We start from the raw sequence: 21,686 nt of genomic DNA on the forward strand, positions 1-21,686 counted from the left end.
GATAAACCCTAATAAAACAACTCTAAGTATCTAGAATTCTAATAAAACACACTGCTGTAAGATGTATCTTAAAAAGTACATATACACACACACATACACGTCCCATACCTGAGCACCTGGGTGCCCGCAGCACACACCGGAGTGCGTCCTGGTCCCAACCTGAGCGGCTCTGTACTGCACACCAGAGAATGCTGGTAGTGTACTTGACTGTCCACACCACATGCCCGAGTGCATCTCTACCGTGCACCTGGGTTTCTCTTCCCCATGCTGTGAGGCACTGAGAAGCCCACACTTTCATCAGAGGAACAGCCCCTCTTTCCTAACCAGAGAACGTGAGACCCTTACCCATCCCCACTCAGATCATTTCTTTGCTAAAATTCTGCATGCTTTCCTTCCCTGCCCGGACCCAGGAGCACAGGGCTCATCCCACATCGACACACAGCGAGGGAACAGGTCTCTCCGAGTCTGCTATGTGACAGCCGTGCACCAGGGGCAGGTGCCTCACCAAGGCCGAGAGCTGCTCTGCGGCCAGCTTGAGATGGGGTCTGAGTGCAGAGAGAAGGGAGGGGCTCCTGCGTGCACAGGGAGGAACTGGGCAAGGCTGACGGGCTGCCCTGCAGGCCATCCTCACTCCAAGCTTGAGGTCTTTGCAGGCCTGGGTCAAGGGAGAAAGTGTGCAGTCTCTTCCAAAGGCACCTCTTGTAGCCACGACGTAGGGAAGGGGAGCGGGTGGGCAGCAGAGGGGTGCACAGCTTGGGGGTGAGGACGTTAGCTGGGAGACACTGAGCCCAAGACATCTAGGGGAACCCAGAGAGAAGCCACCCGAGCACCTGAATGTGCGCGCCTTGGGTCCGACAGCCTCTTGGGAGTCAAAGTTTGGGATGTGGGGTCAGATGGTGTTCACTGAAGTAGAGCTTGGGGTCACGTCTGGTGCTGTGTCAGGAGCACACTGACGCCTGGAGATGCACCGAACAGGGGCAGAAATCCCCAAAGACACCTCCCCGTGGGCCATCCCCTGCTGAGCTCACAAAGCCGGCCCACGAGCCTCACAGATTCACAGACTCTTTACCTCAACCCCACATACTGTCATCAGTGTGTCCTGACCTCTCTCTTCAGATCCCAGGTAAACCCAGACAAGGCCGCCTCCCCGCCAGCACAGGCCCCCAACGAGACCCCTGTGGGGCACCGATTTCGGATGTCCCAGACCCTCTGATAAATCCCTAAACGCCCATCCGAATGTCTTCACAACTGCTGCCCCAAATTCTGGTTTGGGGCCACCTCAGGAGAGGAAAGAGGCAGAAAACAGCTGAAAGGGATGCCCACTCCGGCCGCCTGCGCCCCACCTTCACGTAGGGAAACGACAACTGACCAACCAACGCAGGACAGGCCTCGATCATCGTAAATGACAGAAACCCACACACTTCCAAACCAAATCTGGATTTCTACGTTCAAAGAAGTCTTTATGAAATTTAATTTAAGTCCTGTCACAAAGGACACGGTACCCTTGGGTTTCCCTTCAGAGGAGTCAGGTGGGCACCCGGAGGGCGTCCTGGGCCCCCCCGAGCTCCCACGTGCGCGCAGCTGAGGCAGACCAGGACAGGGGCGCACCTGCTTTATTGCTTATGCTGCCTATTCAAACAAATACAATAAACCCCGTTTTAAAAACGTAAGGCACATGAAAGCCTTTGTGCAATTCCGGATTAGTTTTAAATTCCTATTGGCTAATGACAGTATTTCCCCTATAGACCTGGAGCCATCTGGAAATGACCATGATGAAGTTTTTGCATGCAGGATACCTGAAACATTATCGTGTCTTACCTCATGGCACAGCCGAACAGTCTCAAATCAAATGTCTGCATGTGAGTCATGATTACAACCATTGTTACATTTGCAAAAACCTTCCCAGCGTGTCCCCATATGTACAGTTGGGTCCCCAAATGTTAATTAGATAAAATCTCAAGGAAGAAGAACAGTATCTTGCTGCATCTGTGTCCCGTTTCCCTAAAGGGAGATTTGGCATTTTTAGTCTTCCTTCCACAAGTCCCGCTGCTATCTGCAAAGGCCAGTGTTATACGATGCTGAAGACCATGGACAGATACTGCTCGTAGGACACCTGAATCCAGCCGTCCTGATCCGTATCGTAGCGCCGGAATATATCGGTTAGCCTCTGGAAGAGAGACGACAGGCAGTCAGATGGCAGTATGTATTAAACAGAACGAACGAAATGTACTTAGCAAGAAGACATTTAGGAATGAAAGTCACCCATGTCTCCAGACTCCACAAGCCCTGACGGAGAGCTGGGCAGGGAGGCATGGGTGGGTAACCCTGAGCACCCTCAGGCCTGTCCATCACGGAGGACGCTGCAGCCTGGTGGGACAGCAGGGGGAGGGAGGATGAACGGGGGAAGCTGGGTAAGAGGTCAGGGGGTGGGCTGTAGCCCCAACTCAACGATACACCACAACCTTGGGTCCTGGTTTCCCAAGTGGTCCAGTGCTGAGCCTGGGTCCTCCCTTCCTACTCTAAGACCAACCTTGTGGGGGCTCTTCCTCGAATGCTCACCACTGCTCTGGCCACTTGCCACCGAGGACACAGGGGAACCAGCCCGGACTTGGGCCCCTTCCTTACACGCAGGTGAAGGCCCCGACACAGACCATGGGAGGTCTCCCTGTACCGGACTCAGGGGTCCTCCTGGCCACCCCACCCATCCAGAAGGCTCTGCTTTAGTCTGTTCACACGCTCGATCCCCCCCACAGCAGGTCAGGGGCACCGAGCAAGCACGGCAGGCCCGAGACTCCTGCGTGACAAAAGGCAGCAGAATACAATTCCTCAGGACAGGAGTGGAAAACAGTGCCCAGTTCACCGTGAGAGCAGGCTGGAGCCCGGCCCTCTGGCAGCAGGTGAGACGGGGTGCCTGACCCAGCCGACCGTCTGCTCCTGCGTTAGCCGGGCCCTCCCAGCGCACGTGAGACACTCCCGTCGCACCAACTACAAGAACACCGGCGGCGGCAGGGAACTCCGGCTGAAAGAACGAAGGGCAATTCTTCTTCGCACTTTAGTTGTATTTTCCTACGGTTTCTACAGATTTTCATGTTCTTTTGCAAAAAATCATTTCTTTTTGTAGAAAGATAGGTGAAGGAAAATATGTTGGGGGGTGTTTTATTGTGGCCTGCAGCTTTTCTCTGTCCTGTGTTGAGGGTCACTTGGGAAGGGTGGGTGGACCAGGGACTGGCAGGCAGGCCTCCAGCTCAGCACGGAATCCCACAGCCGTGGCTGCTGCCTGACAGGCACCTCCTGGGGGGGTCTATCCTCGGCCTTGAGGTGCGCGCAGGCCAGGCAAGCTTCTCGTGGGACTCAGATCGCCTTACCTCAGTTACCGAAAGTCTACACTCGATGACCTCGGCTTGAGAAGAAATGTAAGGATCGGGTGTTTCCTCATGGGACAAAACCTCAAATGAAAACTCTAACCCGAGTGCACCTCCGACGCAGGCAATAATGAGACTTCCACGCCGCACCTTCTCCTCAGGTGTTCAGACGCCACTGCCAGCAGGGTGGCATGAGATGGGACGAGGTGGGCAAGGCTCTCCCCATTTCGGAGAGCCAAAGCTCGGATGTTAACAGAGCTGGCTCTCTGGCGAGGCCTCGAACAGCAGGGGCCGGGCTGCTCCCAGACTCACAGGACTTAGCCGGCCACAGAAACTTCACTTTCACTGACCTATTTCACTTTCAGTCTCATGGGAAAAAATTCCGAGTAAGTTTCCCAGAATTCCAAATTATATTAAAAAATCTCAGGCTATTCACATCTCTCCGGGAACCTGAAAGCAGACAAGATGTCGCCCCAACCTGGATTCGAAGATGGAATCTGTGTGACAGTAAGGGCTTGGGTGTTAGGGTCACAGAGGGATGACATCAAACTGTCCCCCAGCGAGTAACTGCTGCGTCTGAGGGGCGGGCAAACCAGTTCGTCCTACTTCAGTCTGTTTTTTTAAAAATCTGTCGTAATAAAAATCTGTCACAATAAAAACTTGGAAAGCCATCTGAGGGCTTATCAGTTCACTGCATTTCTAAGCCTAACTGTGTAACCCAGATCCCGACCTAGACACAGGAGAGGGGGGCCTGCGTCGGCCCAGTGGCGCAGGTTCGATCACCCCTGCCCTCGTCTCTGGGAGGGGCACTTGTGCCAGTAAGTGCACCGAGCTGCCGCAGGCACAGAAGCAAGACTGTGGGAGGGAAATGGCGGTGCTGGGGTCAGCGGGATCCGCGATCTCCTGTCCTTGGAGCTCCCCTCACACAAAAAGGCAGGGCACAGTCAACATCGCAATGGAAAATTGACCCATTTCCTCGGAATGAAAACACAGCAAAAATACCAAAGTATACATGCAAATAACCCACTCGATTTAGAAACCGTGACCTCATCATAAGAACATTGAACACAGGGATGGGAGATGATCCCTGGAGCAGTCGAAACCCACATAACTACTAACAGCTTTCCGTTGACCGGGAGCCTTACCGATAACAGACTAACAGTCAACTAACACTGTTTCGTACGTTATGTGTATCAATACGTATTCTCACAATAAAGCAAGCAAGAGAAAAGAAAATGTTATTCAGAAAACTGTAAGGAAAATGCGTTTTTGGCACTATGCCGTACTTAACAGAAAAAGTCTGCCTATGAACGAAAGTGTGGTTGGGCTGTACGTTGTTCAAGGATCAGTGGCATGTCCACGGGGGAAAGAACACCACTGGCCACAGCCCCCTGAACAGACTAGCAACTCCTCTGCCGACAAGACTAACCTGCATACCCTCCGGCAGCGGACGCCACCCCGTTCAATGGCTAACTGCAGAACGGTGCTCTGCCCTCTCCCTCCGCGTCCGCGGCTACGCCCCGCCTGCTGCACCGGCCAGCTCACGGTGAGCCCCCACGGAGCCCCGTTACCTGCAAGACGATGCAGCCCTGGATGAAGTCATCAAAGGCGATCTGCCCCCGTCCTTGTCTGTCAAACTTGCGAATGAGGATGTCATGAAACTGGTCGGACAGCCGGTACCCTTGAAGAGAAGAATGAGGATGAACGGAGGGCCGGGAGAGTAGATGCTCCCATCAGCCCCCACGTCCTCCTTCCGACAGGCCCCACCGCCTCTGACATCAGCAGACGACAAACGATCGAGGCAGGGGTGAGAGACGCGAGGCGCAAGCTCGTTCACATGCCCTCTGGGACCACGCCCCCCATCTGCAGTCCCGTGAACGGCCGGCGGGAAGACACCCCCTCTTCTGGAAGGCGGAGTGCTCCCCGGGGGCCAGCGCTGGCAGGCTCCGCTGGTCACAGCTGTGAGCTCACTTGTTTGCGTCGTTTGCATCACGTATACTCACCCCACAGTCCTGCACCCCAAAAACCATCCCGCAGGGCAGCCCGGCTTCCTTGTGAAGTTTTCATTTTACAGAGTTTCATTTTACATTCGAAAGAATGTATCACTGAAGGCTTCCAAATAAACAAAATGTAAACTCGGGGAAGGAGCTGATCCACTGGCCCACACGCCCCTCTATGAATCAGCAGGGGACATCCGGGAGGGAAAGATCACCAGGAGCCAGGCAGCCTCCCAAAGTTCATAACCACTCAAGGGCCATCGAATGTTATGACAGAGTCACTGATTCCACCTTCAACTTACTGAGTGTCTTGAAAAGGTCTCCAGCAGGGAGGTGGTTCTGAAGACACGGGGACACAGCGGCCACTCGCCTGTGGGACACCCCTCCGGGCCACTCTAAACAAGGACACCTACTTCCTTCCCTCTTAATCCCACTACCTGTGTGACTGTGGTGTCCTTACTTATTCAGGAGATAAGATCCAGGGGCCAAAATATTTTTACTGCTTTTCCATCCTGTTGGAATCTTTGCGAGGACACATGTACACCTATTATCTGAGTGAATTTCACAGTTAATTATTGCAGAAATACTTACTTTTCTAAGAAAGAAACTCAAACATGCACACACAGGACAGTCCCTTCCGGAGTGGTCAGCTGTGCATCTGTGACTTAAGTCCTGTGACTTAAATCCATCCTCCCTGCCAGTGAGAAGACGGGATCCCTGACTCAAAAAAAAGAAAGGCAGCAGGTCCGGGACGGGGGTTCCCTGTGGACAGGTAAGGAAGCAGCCCAGTCTGGTAAGGGCGGAGCTCATCCGGGTGGAGAGAGCAGACACCAGCCATCGCTGCGGCGTCTCTGGCCCAGACCTAACCCTACAGGACGGACCTCCACAATCCCTGAAGACCACGGAAGCAACTTCTATCATCCCTGGGATCAGCTTCCGATTCCTCTGGTCCTCAGTATCACTGTAGCGAGAACCAAACCAACACAAGTCAGACTAGAAAAATGAACGTTGAAGAGAGACATTTACATGAGAAGCAAAATCTTCTCTAAGAGTTTCCATCAGTGAAAATCCATGTCACTACAACCCTAACCCTCATAAATTAAGAGGAGATGCCCTCTGGAAATGCAAATCAGAGCCCCGAGAAGGTGGCTCACACGTGTCAGAATGGTTGTGGTCGGAAAGACTGAACCACCACACGCGAGCAAGAGTGTGGAGAAGAGAGAGCCCCGTGCACGGTGGGAACCCAGACGGGCACAGCCACCCCTGGAAACAGTATGGGTGCTCCTCAGAAAGCTAGCAACAAGCCACCACGTTATCCTATAATCCTGTTACTGGGATTCGCCTCCAGAAAACGGACACGCTGGTTCGAAAAGGCATCTGCGCCCTCGTTCACCGCAGCACTGCCTCCAGCAGCCAGGGTACCGAAGCAGCCCGCGGGACGACGGACTGAGGGACCAAGACCTTGCCGCTGGCGGCAATATGGATGGACCTGAGTGCATCACGCTAAATGAAATAAGGGAAAGACAAATACCAGATGACCTCACTTACGTGCGGAATCTAAAAATAAAACAAGCAAACGAAACAGAACCAGACCCGTAAGAACAGAGAACTACGGGTGGCCAGAGAGGAGGGCTGGGGCAGGTCAAGCAGGTGAAGGGGACTGAGAAGCACCAGTTTCAGATTGTGAAGTAACTCCGGGAGGAAAAGTACAGCACAGGGGACAGACTGTACGGTGACAGACGGCGACCACACAAGCGGCAGAGAGGGCTGAGTGACGCACCTGAAGCTAACGTAACACGTCAACTGTGCTTCAGTTAAATGGAAAAAAAAAAAGCAGCAGTGCCCCCGTATGCTGCTCCCCCAGCCTGTGACCCCGGTCGGGACTGGCCCTGTCCCACTGGACGGGCAGGCACAAGGCCACACCCTGACCTTAGCAGAGCAAGGTTCTCGCCTGACAACTAACAAGCACAGGAAGGGGAGACATCGGAGCCGCCCTGATGATCCCACGAGTCACCAACCGCCTACTCCCAGCACCCCGAAATGACGGCACACCTTCCCACGCCTGGACACTAACCAGTGACCTCTCTTCAGGGCACAGAGACTGCAAGGGGCGGACCTGGAACAGGGCATCAGCTCACGTCTATAACAGCCGATGGTATGAAAAGGCCGGGGGCTGCCGGCGGACCTGCTGGGACCCCGACGCAAACGCACTGCTCATTTTTAAGGTGGGTCCGTGGCACTGATGTGGTGAGCAAACGACCACGCATGGCAGGGACGTGAGTAAAGTGTGTTGGGGGGACACGGCATGGGCCTTGCACTCCTTGGCCCACAACGGAGGACAAAGCAAATGTAGCAGCACCAAGCCGGTAACGGCTGTGAGGCGAGGTGACCAGATGGAGGGCCGGCCACTTTGGTAACGTGTCCATCAGAACACACCGAGCTGGCCTAGCGGCTGCCAGAACTCACAGAGGAGGGGGGCTGCCCGTGCCTCACCTTCCTCACAGCAGGGACTGCGCTGCGTGGGGTCAAACTCCTCCTGCGCTTCCTTCCTTCGGCTCTCTGCACCTGGCGCACGGTGCCTACGCGCCGTGAGTTTAGAGAAGGGATACGGGGGCTCCCGCGGCCAGCGTGTGGCCTGTGAGAGTCACTCGGTGCGGCCAGGGCTGAGCAGGAATCTTCGCTTCAGTTCCTACTGAAAACCTGCTCCCATTACTAACGTGGAAAGGATAACAATGTCCCTTTTTGGCAGAAGGCCTCAGAGACCAAGAACCAGTCCCAAGAAGAGACTGGTTAGAACTGATGGAATGTGGTAGCAGAGTATTTCTCCAGAAAACGTCTGGAAGTCAGGGAAGAACCTGCTGGCCAGCTCCTGACCACAAGGGCCTGCCCCATGACTTCCATGACCCTGAAGCTGCAGCAGGGACTCAGGAGGCCAGAGAGGCCGGGGCACTGTCCGCCTCAGAGCTCCCACCATGAGCTCTAAGGACCCAGTGGGCCACTGGCACAAAGGAAGGAGAGGGCTCCCGGCCTGATGACGTTAGTGCCATCCGTGTTCCCTGAAACCTGAGGTCACTTGTCTGGTGTAATTCACAGGACACAGGTTCCTCCCAAGCTGTCCTCAGCCCGGCCAGGCCTCCAGCTCCTTCCAGCCCTTCTGTACAGCCCTATCGTCCCCCAGCCTAAGGGCAGAGCAAAGTCGGCTGCGTTCCCAGTCCCAGCACAGAGAACCTGAGGTCAAGTGCCGCCCTAACCCTGACCCCCCGCTAGTGTGTGATGGGAGAACACAAGCTTCCTGTGGAGCGCCAGAGCCACTCACTGAACACCAGAGGATTCCTGAGGCAGGAAAGGAAAGAGAAAGAGAAGAGCACAGAGCTCATGCCCCACGGAGAAATAGGAGAAGAGTACAAGTTAACAACACGTTAACAGAAGAACTAGACGTACTTCGTATTACTAAAACTCAAAATACCTCTAAGTTCATCAGTACATTGTAATAACAGTGTAGTACGTTACAGAAAAAAATAGGACACTAGAAACTAACTTGCCTGATTTTTTCCTAAGAGATACTCCTAAGCAGTCTTTAACCCAATGAAGCAGGATTTTTGTAACAGGGCCCCGGTAAAGAGGGCTGAGTGAGATCATCCCAAACTGCCAGAACTGGGGTGTAACTCCCACGAGCCCTGGACAAGTCCTTCAAGTCTGCTTCCTCTGCACACAGAGCGCGCCAGCCTCCTCTCGGACCTACGCACCAGCACCCGCTGACCCACTCCGGAAAGGCTGTGCGGACACTGCCGGTGACACGGCACACGGGGGCACACGCACCTGAGAACGGGAGCCGGCACGCCCGCCAACGCTGGGCCCGACGCAGCAGCTGGCGCTGCCGCTTACGGAATCATGTCTCACACGTACGGACGGTCTCGCCGTGTCTCGTGACGTGTCACGAATAAGCTGCCTGAGTTTATTGTCACTTATTCACGTGAAACTGTTCCCAAAGCCACCGCATTCTCAGTGTGCGTGTCCCGTCACTCCATTTCACAAACGGTGAATGATTGCATAGCCCGTATCTCATTTTGGATGGGAAAAAAAAGCACGTAAGGTCTCCACGTCAAATATAAGCCTTCATGATGTAAACAATATCAAAGTATAAATCTGAAGGTCAACGAAAACTTCCTAGTTTAAAACAACCAGTAAATCGAGGGGCGCCTGGGTGGCTCAGTGAGTTGCGCATCTGACTCTTGATTTCGGCTCCAGTCAGGATCTCAGGGCGGTGGGCTGGATCCCCAGGTCAATCTCCGCACTGGGCATGGAGCCTGCTTAAGAATCTCCCTCTCCCTCTGCCCCCGCCCCCCGCACTTTTAAAAAAAAAAATCAGTAAACTGAACAAAGTACAAAAACAGTAATGGCACCAAATGACCTCCAAAATGAAATCTGCTACACAATCAAGATAAGTGAATTACCAAAACCTGAGAGTGCTTGCTTGAGCTCGTTCTTGTCGATCATCCCGGAGTTGTCCCTGTCATAGGTGCGGAAGACGTTCTGCCAATCTGTGATGTACTTCCAGACGCCCGTGAACTCACTGAAGTTCACGCCGGCCTTGTTCTCCCGGTCAAACATGGCTGAGACAGAAAGGAACGTGAGTGGTTCGTAGCCGCCGGCCTCTCACGGTTGGTCGGCAGGGAGCTCAGTGCCCGCACGGCCTCCCCCACGCTTCCCTCCGGCCAGCCCCGCGCTCAGCCAGCGGATGCCCGCGTGCTGCTGAGGAGCGCTCCCCCGCCGGACGCGAGGGCTGGGCGTCCTCTGCCAGGGGGTTACCCAGCCGCGGCCCCCAGTTCGCGTCACGTAGCTGCGAGGCACACAGTCAAGAGGACATGGTGGCGGAGCCCCGGGACACAAAAAGCTCGACAGGGAAGTAGCATCCACCAACTCGCGATGCCCGGAGGGCGCTCTTGCTTGGTCAGAGGAACTGGAGCTTCGGGGTGAAGCGGGCGGCTCTACCCTCCCAGCTCCTCGTTCAGCTCCTTCCCTTCTCCGAGAGGACCTGCAACGGCCAGTGCAGGCCCACTCCACCGAGAAGACGACTCCATTGGCTTTACATTCTCGGTTTTTTTTCAGTAAGACCCGCTTTTCATTAAAAAATGACAATCCGGGGGGCACCCGGATGGCTCGGTCGGTTAAGCCTCCGACTCCTGACTTCAGCCCAGGTCATGATCTCAGGGTCGTGGCATCCAGCCCTATTGGGCTCTGCGCCTGGCAGGGCGTCTCCTTCTCTCCTTCTCGCTCTCTCCCAAATACACACACATATACGTACATAAATAAATGCACTTTGAAAAAGAAAAAAAAAAAGAGCCCACACCAGGTCCAAATATGAAAGAACCTGTAGATGCATTTACATACAACGGCAAAATCGCTTAAACACGTGTAAAAATCCCATCTGTACTCCTGCTACCAAGAAAATGACAAATCCCTCGGCCTCCTTCACGCGGGAAGCCAGCGGAAGAATGACACAGAAGCGGGCCCGGCTGCTCAGAAGCACACGGTCACTCAGTGAAAGCTCACATGAGGGAAAACTCCGGTCAGAAACTGAGAAACCCAGTCAGCCACCGTGCAAGACAGGGACGGCATATGACGTGCGCTGGTCCTGTGTGAACACGGACCCTTCAGAACTGGGAGCTCCAGCTCAAGAGCTCGGCGGGGAGGGCAGGGCAAGGGGCCACGGCAGGACAGGGGTCTGCCTGCACCTTTACTTACAGATGATTGACCTGACAGTCACGGGGTTAAATGGAGTCCATGTGCCTGAAAATAAATGACAGGAAGACAGTCAGCGACAACCGTTTTCACAGCAATCTCTGAGATCCCAGTCTGGAACAGCAGCAGGTACCGACGGTAACCCGCTCCTTAGGGAAGACCTGGGCACCACGGTTCTCAGCAGGGACACTGTCCCCAGGGGACGTTTCTGGTCCCCATGACCACTGGGGGCTGTAAGCATGTTGTCGCTGGCGTCCCATCCGGCGCCGTGCAGGAGTCCCTCGGGCCCCAACAGACATACACGCAAAGCTGCTGCTAATGATACGAGGCCAGAGGCTCGCTCTTGTTTGCTACGTAGACAAGGTACGGTTGTACAGAACTTTTTTCCAGCGTGGAGCCCAACAAGGGGCCTGAACTCGCGACCCTGAAGATCAAGACCGGAGCTGAGTTCAAGCGTCGGACACAAGTGGCCGAGCCACCCAGGCGCCCCGGTTTTACTGCACGTTAACACGCACTCTGTCTTCCAGGCCTGCGGCCGGCAGGTAAGGCGAGGAGTTTACTCAAAAACCCGCCATAAAACAATGCCTGAAAAAGTGTCTCCTGAAACTACAGCCTGAGCACGTTGTGTCCGCCGACAGCACGGTTCACCCGGAGAGACGGCGGAGACGTGGGCAGGTGCGCGTGGCGAGGGGCCCGCTGAGTCGGACCAACGAGTGCCGGCGGCTAACGAAATGTTCACCGGACACCTTTACGCCCCCTGACCTGTTTTCGGAGCGGCTCATACCATTATCAATTTCCAGACCCACTAAAAACAAAGTCTAAAATATTTTAACGTGGAGGGAAAGCAGGGTCTCCCCCCACATCCACTTACGTAAACGCTCACGTTTCCTTCTACGGAGCAGCAGTTTTCGTGCCCCTCCCTTGGCCCCCGACAGAGACGCAGCCCCTGCCGCACGTGATGCGGCCTTGGGCTCCGGCGGGCGGCCTCCCGGGTGTGGGTCAGCGGGTCTGCGGGGCGGCCCCTCGCGCCCACCACACTGGGCTTCCCGCCGCGGCCGCGCCCGCTCCACTCGGGGCTTCTCTGCTCCTCGAAAGTGCCTCCCGGCGCGCGCGCGCCCCTCAGCTCCCTGCCAGCTGCAGGAGCGCCGTGGCCCCGGGACCCTCCCCGAGCGCCCCACATTCCCCCAACGCCCCCGCTGAATCCAGCGGCTCTGCTGGGGCCGGCGAGCACGGGCACCCGGTGAGGACTGCTGTCCCCGAGGGCCATGCCCCGCACATCCGCGGGGAGGAGCGGCGTCCGCAGGCTCACACCCGCTGTGCGGCTCGACGTGAAGCTCCTAGGACAGCCGCCGCTGCCAACCGCGTTACACAGAACCCATGGGGCCGGAAAAGTCCAAGCAGGGCGAGGGCCCCTTCTTCGCCGTCTGCTTTTCGCTCCTTCACACCGAGCCCTGCGAGCACCGAACCGCGACTCCGCAGGACACAGCCCGGCGCTGACTGGAAGCCTCAGGAGCCCCGGGCACCTGCTGGAGGCTCTCCCCGGCCCTCTGTCCCTGTGTCCCCTCCGCCCGACACAGGCTGATGGGCCGTCAGTGAGGGGAAGTGAAGGAAGCCCCAGAGCCCGCCTGACTGCGAGCGGAGGCACCAGGGGCCGGAGACATTTGAAACAAAGGGGACACAGGCGCCACAGTCCAGCGCCGTGCAGACCCGAGCACCTGGTGCTGAGGGCCCGGTGCCACCTCGACAGGCCGCGGGAGCGCCCAGACAGGGGGCAACCCTGAGGTGACCCAGGATTCTGAGGACGGCAGGGGTCGCGGGCTCAGGAGAGCAGCGGGTCATCCCGCGCCGCGTCAAGGACGCCGAGAGGCTGCCCTCTAGCACGACGGCCACAGCGCTGCGGGGCTGCCGCGCGAGGCACGTGGAGGCCGGCTCCTCCGCGCACCCTTCTCGTCGTCACCCACACAGGGCTGGACTCTCCAGGGAAACCAAGCGGTGACAAGAGGCACCAGTTAATGACTGGCTATCCCGTACAGGTCCTGCGGCCCGTTCTCATGGGAGCCAACGACGCGCAGTGACGCGGATATACCGCAGTGTGTGGACATGTCGTATGTCCCGTGCAGTGCGCCTCAGACGCGCCTGAGTCAGCCGGGGAAGCCGAGTCGTCTGGAGAAGAGTCTTCTGGAAGAAAGCACCGCACAGTGCTAACACAGCTCCCTGAGAACAGGGCACATTACACACGGAGACGTTTTCCACAAGCCCTGCACCCCCAGTGACCTTCTAGCCTGAATTTTCTGGACCATCCCTAGTTTCAAACATTCCTGTCTGCTCTTCCCAGACATGGACATGGCTGGATGTCAGAACCGCTCGTTTGGACAAAGTTCTCGTCAGATTTCTACTTAGGAACACGTGTTCACTGTACCTACAAGTCCTGCTCCAATTTCATCTCAAAGAGCTAAAGAAAACAGAGGCCTGACTGTCCACGTGAATCTCGTACCTTGTTTTCGCCCACGCCTTGAGAACGGTGCCGCAGCTCTAAGGGGCGACCCTAAGCAAATGGCGACCGCCGAGGGAACCATCTGTGGCTGCCGAGGAGGAGACTGTCCCCCCCAGAAAGCACTACGCTTCCCCTCTTTACCCTCCAGCACACAAATGACTGCTGGACTCCCCCTTCTCAAGGGGAAAAGCCCATTCCGCTCTGTGATAACGTAGTCTTCCCGCCCTCCGAAGAGTTCTTCCTTGAAACTGTGTCCTGTGCACCACAAGCGTGAACAGTGGGTTCAGTGAGAGGCTGAGGGTTAAGACTTCATGACACCCAACATTTCCACAACTGAGACACCAAACTACTTGAAATCTTTCGGGACAAATAAATAAAGAAGTAAATAAATAAAATTTTAAAATAAATAAAAAATAAAAATCAGACTTTTTAAAACATCATCACTGGTGATGTCTTTCCACTTTACTTCATCAGACCAGGAACTCCCAGCCTGGCTGGGCTTTTCCGCCGAAAGAGGTGTGGCAAGTGCTGCAGGCATGGGCACAGGGCACTGGCACGCGGTGCCCAGAATCCGCAAGACTCTGGTTCGGCAAAACTCCACACTTCTCCAGTTTTCTTCAATGACAGCTTCAAAGAGCACGACTAAAATATGGCCTTTCCGAAGAGCAATCCAAATCCTGACCATCGCATTAAAGATGCCATAACCCTCGATAGGATACAGGTTAGCTCCAGAAACTGGCTCTATGACATCTGGGGTCAAATCGCTACAGTATTTACATGAATGAAAATGAGAAACAATCTAAGGGACGATCAGTGAAACACGTAAGCTCAATCCGGGCGGACACACTGCCTCCCGGTTCTGTACCAGGCAGACGCAGAACCGGGTGGACTGGGGCTTGGCTCAAGGGGGAAAAGGATCTAGACTTCCAGTCTTCCGGTCTTTACACCCAAAGAAACTGTGGCCAGAAGTGCAATGCACCCCAGGTTGCAGAGTAACCTGTCAGCAAAGCCAAGTCCACCAAATCCCAACTCTCTCCTTTCCATCTGGAAGTCCCGCGGGGCGTGTCTCGGGAGAGAGCAGACAGGTCAGGCGGTCCTCAGGGTGGAGAACGCCCTCAGCCCCATGACTCGCGAGGACTCCAGCGCTCAGGCTGTCACAGTGAAAGGACAGAGTGAACAGGGAAAAGGCACCGGGAGGAGTCTCGTGGTCGCCAGTGCTGTCCAGGATGTGCTTCCTCCGCCAGCTCCGAGTTGTAAGGACACACGCCCAGTCACGGCCACCAGGGAAGCTCCCGCTTCTGGAGTCCAGGCTCTCTTGTGGGAGTCCCTCGTGGAAGCTCCAGAGACCCAGAGGGAAAGCAGGTGTTTGCCGTACGTCAGACTGTTAGTATTGACTCCCGGGCAAGTGGCAGTCACACAGCTCCAGGCCGCGGGTGGACAAAACACGCTCCTCGGTCTGCGCATCCAGGACGCAGCCAGGCCTCAAAGTCCTTCCTGGGAAGGAGCAGGCTGTGAACAACGTGGGCCTGCTGAGCCGGCCCTTCCCCACACGCAGGCAGAAGGGAGCTGAGCGGGCATCGCTAACTGCCCCAGCGGCACGCACAGCAGGAAACACCCTCGGCCACAACACCGGGCCTGTGGGCAGGAGCAGTGATGGGATCGAAAGGCTGGTCTGCAAGGAACTCTCTGCTTATATGGTCTGATTCCCCTTCATCTCTTAATACGGAATCCCCAGGACAGCTAGAACTCTACTCTGATAAAAGTACCTTAAAAACAATATATGAACTATGATCTTTTAAAGTACAGGTATAAAAAACGTCTCCACGAAAGTACCTACATAGGTTATATGAGGGCAAACCTGCAGAGGGACAAAAAAAACAAAATTAAATTCCTGCAAATCCAAAAAAGAGCATGCAAGGTTTAAAAAAAAAAGGTACCAAACTGAGATAGTTTATGGCATGTCCTTCCAACAGAAGGCAAGAGAACAGTCGTCTTCTGTCTTTCTTCATACCTATTAACCACACACCCCTCTGAGGGCAATTTCAGAAGCTTTCCTACGGAAACGAGTCTTATAAAGGACTCAGTGTATGGGACCCACAAGGACTCTTTCGGAGCAGTTTCAACTACATTTCAGCAGAGAGCACACAAGCACAGACTTAATTCAAGAGAGAAACCAAGCAAGTCTGAAACTTCAGTTTTGCCACCAGTAACACACTAAGTAAAGCAATGTCCTGAAATAGCCCAATACTCCAGGGCTAATATGAAAACAGAAGCCCATTCCTGGGAGAAAAATCAGAAGTCAAAATAACGTCAATTCCATCAGCTCCCGGAGTGAAGAGGACAGAGACGGGCCCATCTGGTGGCTGGTTTCTGTGCACAGACCACACCTGCACACAGGAGCCCGGCCTGGCCTTCCGTCAGGAAGCGGACAGTCTAGTGGCCAGAGGCAGCTACAGCGGTGGCCACACGGAGCAGACCGGAGAGTGTCAAGGACAAGGCACAATGCCACAGCGGTTCAGCAGCAGGGGCAGGCACATGCCTCCAGGCAGAAAATCTGGAACTCGGGACGGACACGGCGCCAGCTTACATCAACAAAAAGCAGGTCCACTGTGCAGAGGGAGTACAGAACCCATGCAAAGGGTGGACACCCATGGACACAGGTGGGAAGACACCAGAGCTCAGCGCGCTCGGAGAGCCTGGGAGAAGCCAGCCCCCAGCGCAACACTAGCGGAAGGGACAAGGGTGCCAGCAACACGTGTCTGTTTAGATCCGGCTCTGCAGCTCGAGCTCCGGAAGGGTTAACTCGGCCAACGACACTACCACCTGCTCTGTGAATCAGCAGCACTATTAACACGCTTTGCTGCAGAAAAAACATGATGAAACTTATAAAGTAGAGCAAAATGAAGTAAATTTTAATTACGTGGATGGGAAGAGAGAAGCAGGAGTATCAGAAACCAAAAGATCTAAGACCAGGTCGGTCACATTGGCCTCTCGAACTTCTATATTCATGCTAGTGGCAAGCCACCAATTTAAATTTTTTAGCAGCTAATCTGAAGAGGAAAATGTAATTGGTTAAAAGACTCAGGGTTAATAAGATATATCAACAAAACACGTCAAAACGGCCACCACGATGCCTGGAACAGCAGAGGCCTCACGCTCCCCGGGAGAAGCTAGATGGCCGCAACCCCGGGCAGAGGGCGTGCTGGCCGCCGCGCCGCCTCTCGCTCAGGTTATTGTGGCCTCCTGCTTCAGGCCGGTTCGCACACGCCTCCAACAACAGCCCAGGGAGTCCCCTTGACACAGGCGTCTGCAGAGGCCACTGAGACAGTCCCACCAACTTGCCGGTTGCGTTACCCAGGCACTGACTTCGAAGTATCTCAGCATGGGTGAACAAAACATCCTCTTGGCAACTGTTAACATTCCCTCTTTCAAACAGGCTCCTGGTGGATATTTAGTAGAAGCTGAGCTCCAGATTATGTTCTGATGGAGTCAAAACCCATACGCTTTCACCCCAGCTGAAGAACTAAGGGCAGCACCGACACGCTCGAGTGAAAACCCAGGAGCCTGACCCTACAGGTCAGACTCCACTGCCAGGGGCTCCAACAGCAATGCTGAGACTCCACTGCCTGGGGCTCCAACAGCAATGCTGACCCGCGACGAGGGTTGTCAAGTGCCGAGCACAGGGCCCACCTCAATGGGCGCTTAGTAAGTGAACTACCGTCACCACCACCCCCGGAGCTGGCTTCCTGGGGTCCCAGGCCAGTCACTACTCCACGCTTAGCTGACGACAGTGAACCCTGCTGCGTGCCAGGTGCTGTACCAAGGACTCTGTGCCCTTTTCCTCCAACCCCCACCCAGAAAGGTCAAGTCCTTGCCCAAGGTCATATTCCTAGAACTGGCAGAGCCAGGACTGAAATCCAGACAGGAACCCCGGGGTGGACACATCAGGCCAATGAGGTCAGAGTATGACCATCACCCCAGTGGACGGTTCACACAAACCCCAAAGCGGGCGGCGCTCTCAGAACTTCAAGCGAACAGACAAAATAATGTTTGAAGGGGTCCTGGAGAAGAACTCAGAGAAGCATGACCCTGAGGGCACTCTCACTGCAGGGTCCGCCCTCCTCAACATACGATGTGAAGACATCTGCTTGGTCAACAATTAGAGTATTTTTTTTGTTTTTTGAGAGAGAAAGAGAAAGCGCACACTTGTGGGGGTGGGGGTGGGGGCTCGACCTCACCGCTCTGAGGTCATGACCTCAGCCGAAATCAAGAGTCAGACATTTAACTGACTGACACACCCAGGCACCCAACACTTAGAAAGGTTTTTTTTTTTTTAAAGATTTTATTTATTTATTTGACAAGGAGACACACACACACACACACACACACACACACACATACAGAGGAAAAAGAAGCAGGGGGAGTGGGAGAGGGAGAAGCAGGCTTCCCGCCGAGCAGGGAGCCCAACGCAGGACCCTGGGATCCTGACCTGAGCCAAAGGCAGACGCTCAACGAATGAGCCACGGAGGTGCCCCAACACTTAGAAAGTTTTAAGCCACATTTGCCAGCTCGTAGCCTGCTGGGTTCCAGCTTGTTTTCACATCTTTCTAGTAACCCTGTCTTCTACTCCTCTAAGTGTACTCAAGCCCTGGAGACACAAAAAATGGAAAGGGGTTAAAAACAAGAGAAGAATGAAGAAGGCACAGTCATCAAAGCAAGAGTCAAGAGATTTCTTAGTTTCCTGAACGCGGCTGCATAAACACGTGTGAAGTCACACACCAGTTATCTGTGGCCCGTGTGTGAAACACTGGAAGAGGAAGTCTCGAGTACCTCCCACTCTTTACACGCAGGAATCTGCAGATACAAATCCTGCACTGCCCGCAAATCACGAGGCCACGAAGAGACCAAGCCTAGATGCCCGGTGTGTGCCTGCAAGGGTTCGCATCCTCCTTTAGGCGCCCCATACCCAGCACCGTGAGGCCGTGTGGGCATGCTCACTCGCTCTGGAACACCCGACGGCTTCCCGCTAACAGAAATGACTCTTTGGACATCTTAGAATCAATCTCTTTTCTTAAATGGCACGCCTCTGGAAAGACAAGCTACAAATCCAGGACTCAGAAAAGACAGTGGCACCTGAGGGATTTTTAAAAAGGGCAACCCAGCCGGTATTTAATGAAGTCCAAGTCCTCAGACCGCACCGGCCCGGGTGAACCGTGGGGAAACCAGCAGGAGCAGAGCTCCACCGAGAGCCCGCAACGCACGGCCACCCCGGAGCTACGGTCCCGGATCCCTGTCTGAACAGCTCGGTTTCCCCCAGGGATGAGACCAGCTTCCCACAATCCCACTGCCAGCGCCACCCCTCCAGCAACCCAGCGTCTCCCCCATGGTGCCCCGGCACCCTGATGACCCTCTCCAGACGGGTCACAAGAAGGACCCGCCTGAGAACTGCAGCGATCTCCGACGCAGCTCAAGTGGACCCGCTGTCCGCGGCTCAGCGCCCCGCCCTTCCCTAAAACCTGCACCCAAGCTCGCTCCCCTAGTCCCAGCTCAGCAACGCACTTGCAGCCCCGGCGCTTGGCCAAATGCGTCCGAAGAGCCCACCACGCGCCCGCCGTGACAGGCCCAACTGCTCCTCCCCACCGGGAAAGGAAGTCGTGGGCTCCGGCGGCCGGTCCCACTCACCGTTGGAGAGCGCCTGCTGCAGCTCGCTGTCCGAGATCACCCCGCTCCTGTCCTTGTCCACCCTGCAAAGTCAGGCCAGTTAGCCGGGGGCGGAGAGCAGCGCCCGCGCCCGCGCCGACCGCGTCACCCCCGCCGCCGCGCTCCCGCCCTCGCCGGCGACCCAAGGCAGGTCGGGCGCCTTCGCCGTCCCACTCCGCCGCCCTCCGCCGCCCGGGGCCGTTTCCGTCGCTGCCCCGGGGCGGCCTGAAGTCCACTACGCCGGCTTCTCTCCTGCCCTGACAAGCCCTTTCCTGCAGGTCTCGGTCCCTCGCTCAGCGCAGGGCGACCCGGCAGAAGGCGCTGCTGAAACCGTCAGCAGCTTCTTCCCCTGCGGCTCGGAGCGGGGACGCGTCTGTCTCCGTCCGCCTCTCGCCAGCGTCCCCCGAGGCCCTCCCGGAGCAGCGCCGCGGCTGCGGGCTCCCGGCTGCGGCGGGGCGAGGGGTGGCGGCCGCGACCCCCGAGCGACTGAGGCCCACCGGGCGCCTCCACAGGGCCCCGGCGGGAGGGAGGCGCGGGAGTGGGGGCGGCAGCCCAGGGCTGGGGGTGTCGGGGAGGAGGCCGGGAGAGATCGAGGGGAGCCGGGAGGAAGGCCGGGGGAGGCGGGGAAGGAGGCCGGGGAGCCGCGTAAGCGCCCGGGGGCTCCGGGCCTCACCTCTGGAAGACGTTCCACAGGAAGCTCTGGTCCGGCAGCGCCGCGCCTGCAGGCGGGCCGGCCCCGGGGCCCGGGCGGTAGGAGTAGGCGGCCATGGACCCGGACGCTCCGCTGGGCTGAGGCTCCCCGGAACGCTGGAGGCCCGGGGCGGCTCCACTTCCGCCTCCGCGGGGCGCGACCCGGCGCTCACGTCACTTCCGGCGGCACCGGAAGGCGGTGTCTTCCCACCGGCACCTCCCGCGCCGCGGAGCCCCTCGCGGGCCGGTTGCTAGGAGAAGCCGGGCCCGGAGCTGTGCGCGTGCGCGCGGCAGCCGCCTCCAGACTCGCGGACCCGCGTGCAGAAGGCGCCGCCCTCGCCCGTGTTTATTTCTTGCGCCTAAAAGCCCTGGGAGCGAGCGTGGCCGGAGGGAGGAACGCGCCGCCCCTCACCGGCCGCCCGGCCCGCTGGGGAGGCCCTGCGGCGTCCGGGCGGCCCTGGGGCCGGGGCACGGCGGTGGAGGGCCCCGCGGGGGGCGCCCCCGAGCACGCGCCGGCCGCCCGCTGGCCGCTGTCGGGGAGACGAGGGTCCCCGCGCCCGCGAGCACTCGGACGGCTTCGGAGTCCGTCCGCCCCAAGGAGTGCCCGAGCAGCCTTTTCTAGAACTTTCCGCGGCTGTGCTGGGGCTTCCAGGCCGTCTGCGGACCGTCTCCCAGCCCCGGCCCCGCGGCAGGACAGGCGCCTGCGACGCTGCTCGCCGGGACAGGACTCGCCCCCGGCGGCCCCGGGCCGGTGTGCGGTTCTGCAGGCGAGGTCAGCACGACGCCGGGCCGGAGTTTCCGGGCTCGGAGGAGGGAGCCAGGGCCGTCGGCCGGGAGCGGGTGGGCGGGTCCTCGTCTGTTTCCCGCGTCGGGATCCGGCGGGAGAGTCGGGGTCAAGGAACGGGGGGAGGCTGGAAGACGGCGGGACCCGGCGGTCGTTTCTCTGGTTCCTCCTCCGCTCCCGGAGCCGCCGACCCCACACCGCGCGCGCTCCCGCCGCGGTGCCCCTGGACGGCCACGGCCGGCCGCCCGCGGGGCCCGGGAGCAGCTGCCGGCCTGTGGCGCCCGGCGTGCCCGTGGGGGGCACCCGCGCCCTCGCGCAACGGTGACCGCGGTGGTCTCCGGCGGGTCGCGGCCGGCTGCAGAGGTCACGCCTTCCTGACGGGCGAGCCGGGCGCCCGAGGCCACACAGGCCGGGACGTGCCAGCCCGGGCCGACCTGTGCTGCCCTTCCCTCAGGCTCCTCGGAGGAACCGCCCCGCCGGGAAGCCGGGGTCGGGGAAGATCCTGCCCCTCCCCCCGGCAGCGTCGGTCCGCAGAAGCACGGAGCGTCCCGGAAGGCGTCGTCAGAAACGCTGGCCTGGGCCGCCCCTGCCTCCCCTCGGCCCTCGCTTCTGATGCGCGGCGCTCGGGGCGGAGGGAGCGCGACGGGCAGGTCGCAGCGGCTGCGCCGCGCTGTTAGCCGGCCCCGAGCCGCCGCCAGGGGAGGGGAGGGTGCTGCGGAGTCCGGTCGCCTGCACGGCCTCCGGGGACACCGCCTCCTTCCGCCAGAAAGCGGCAGATCGTGCCCGGAGTTCCGCGGCCTCCGTCACTTGCCGCCGTGGGCTCCGTTCCCTGCTCACCAGGTCCGTCCAAGCTTTCCCACGACGGAGCCCGGACGGGGCGCAGAGACTCGGAAGCACAACGCTGCGCTCCCTGAGTA

At 57.5% G+C, this 21,686-nt stretch overlaps 1 protein-coding gene across 2 annotated transcripts; it reads right to left on the reverse strand.

Annotated features, from left to right (window-relative positions):
• Positions 1–1,597: 1,597 nt before the first annotated feature.
• PDCD6 (programmed cell death 6) lies at positions 1,598–20,352 on the reverse strand. Of its 2 annotated transcripts, none has more exons than XM_045999189.1 (6): positions 19,969–20,352; positions 19,278–19,339; positions 11,105–11,149; positions 9,820–9,972; positions 4,934–5,043; positions 1,598–2,167 (listed from the first exon to the last, which is right to left on the reverse strand). In XM_045999189.1, the coding sequence occupies exons 1-6, from the start codon at positions 20,061–20,063 to the stop codon at positions 2,069–2,071; spliced, it is 564 nt and encodes a 187-aa protein (XP_045855145.1). In that variant the 5' UTR covers positions 20,064–20,352; the 3' UTR covers positions 1,598–2,068. The 2 variants fall into 2 exon arrangements, with proteins under 2 accessions (XP_045855145.1, XP_045855144.1); XM_045999188.1 differs by having other exon boundaries at positions 9,814–9,972.
• Positions 20,353–21,686: the final 1,334 nt, after the last annotated feature.

This window comes from Meles meles, chromosome 3, assembly GCF_922984935.1.
Source record: "Meles meles chromosome 3, mMelMel3.1 paternal haplotype, whole genome shotgun sequence".
NCBI lineage: Eukaryota > Metazoa > Chordata > Mammalia > Carnivora > Mustelidae > Meles > Meles meles.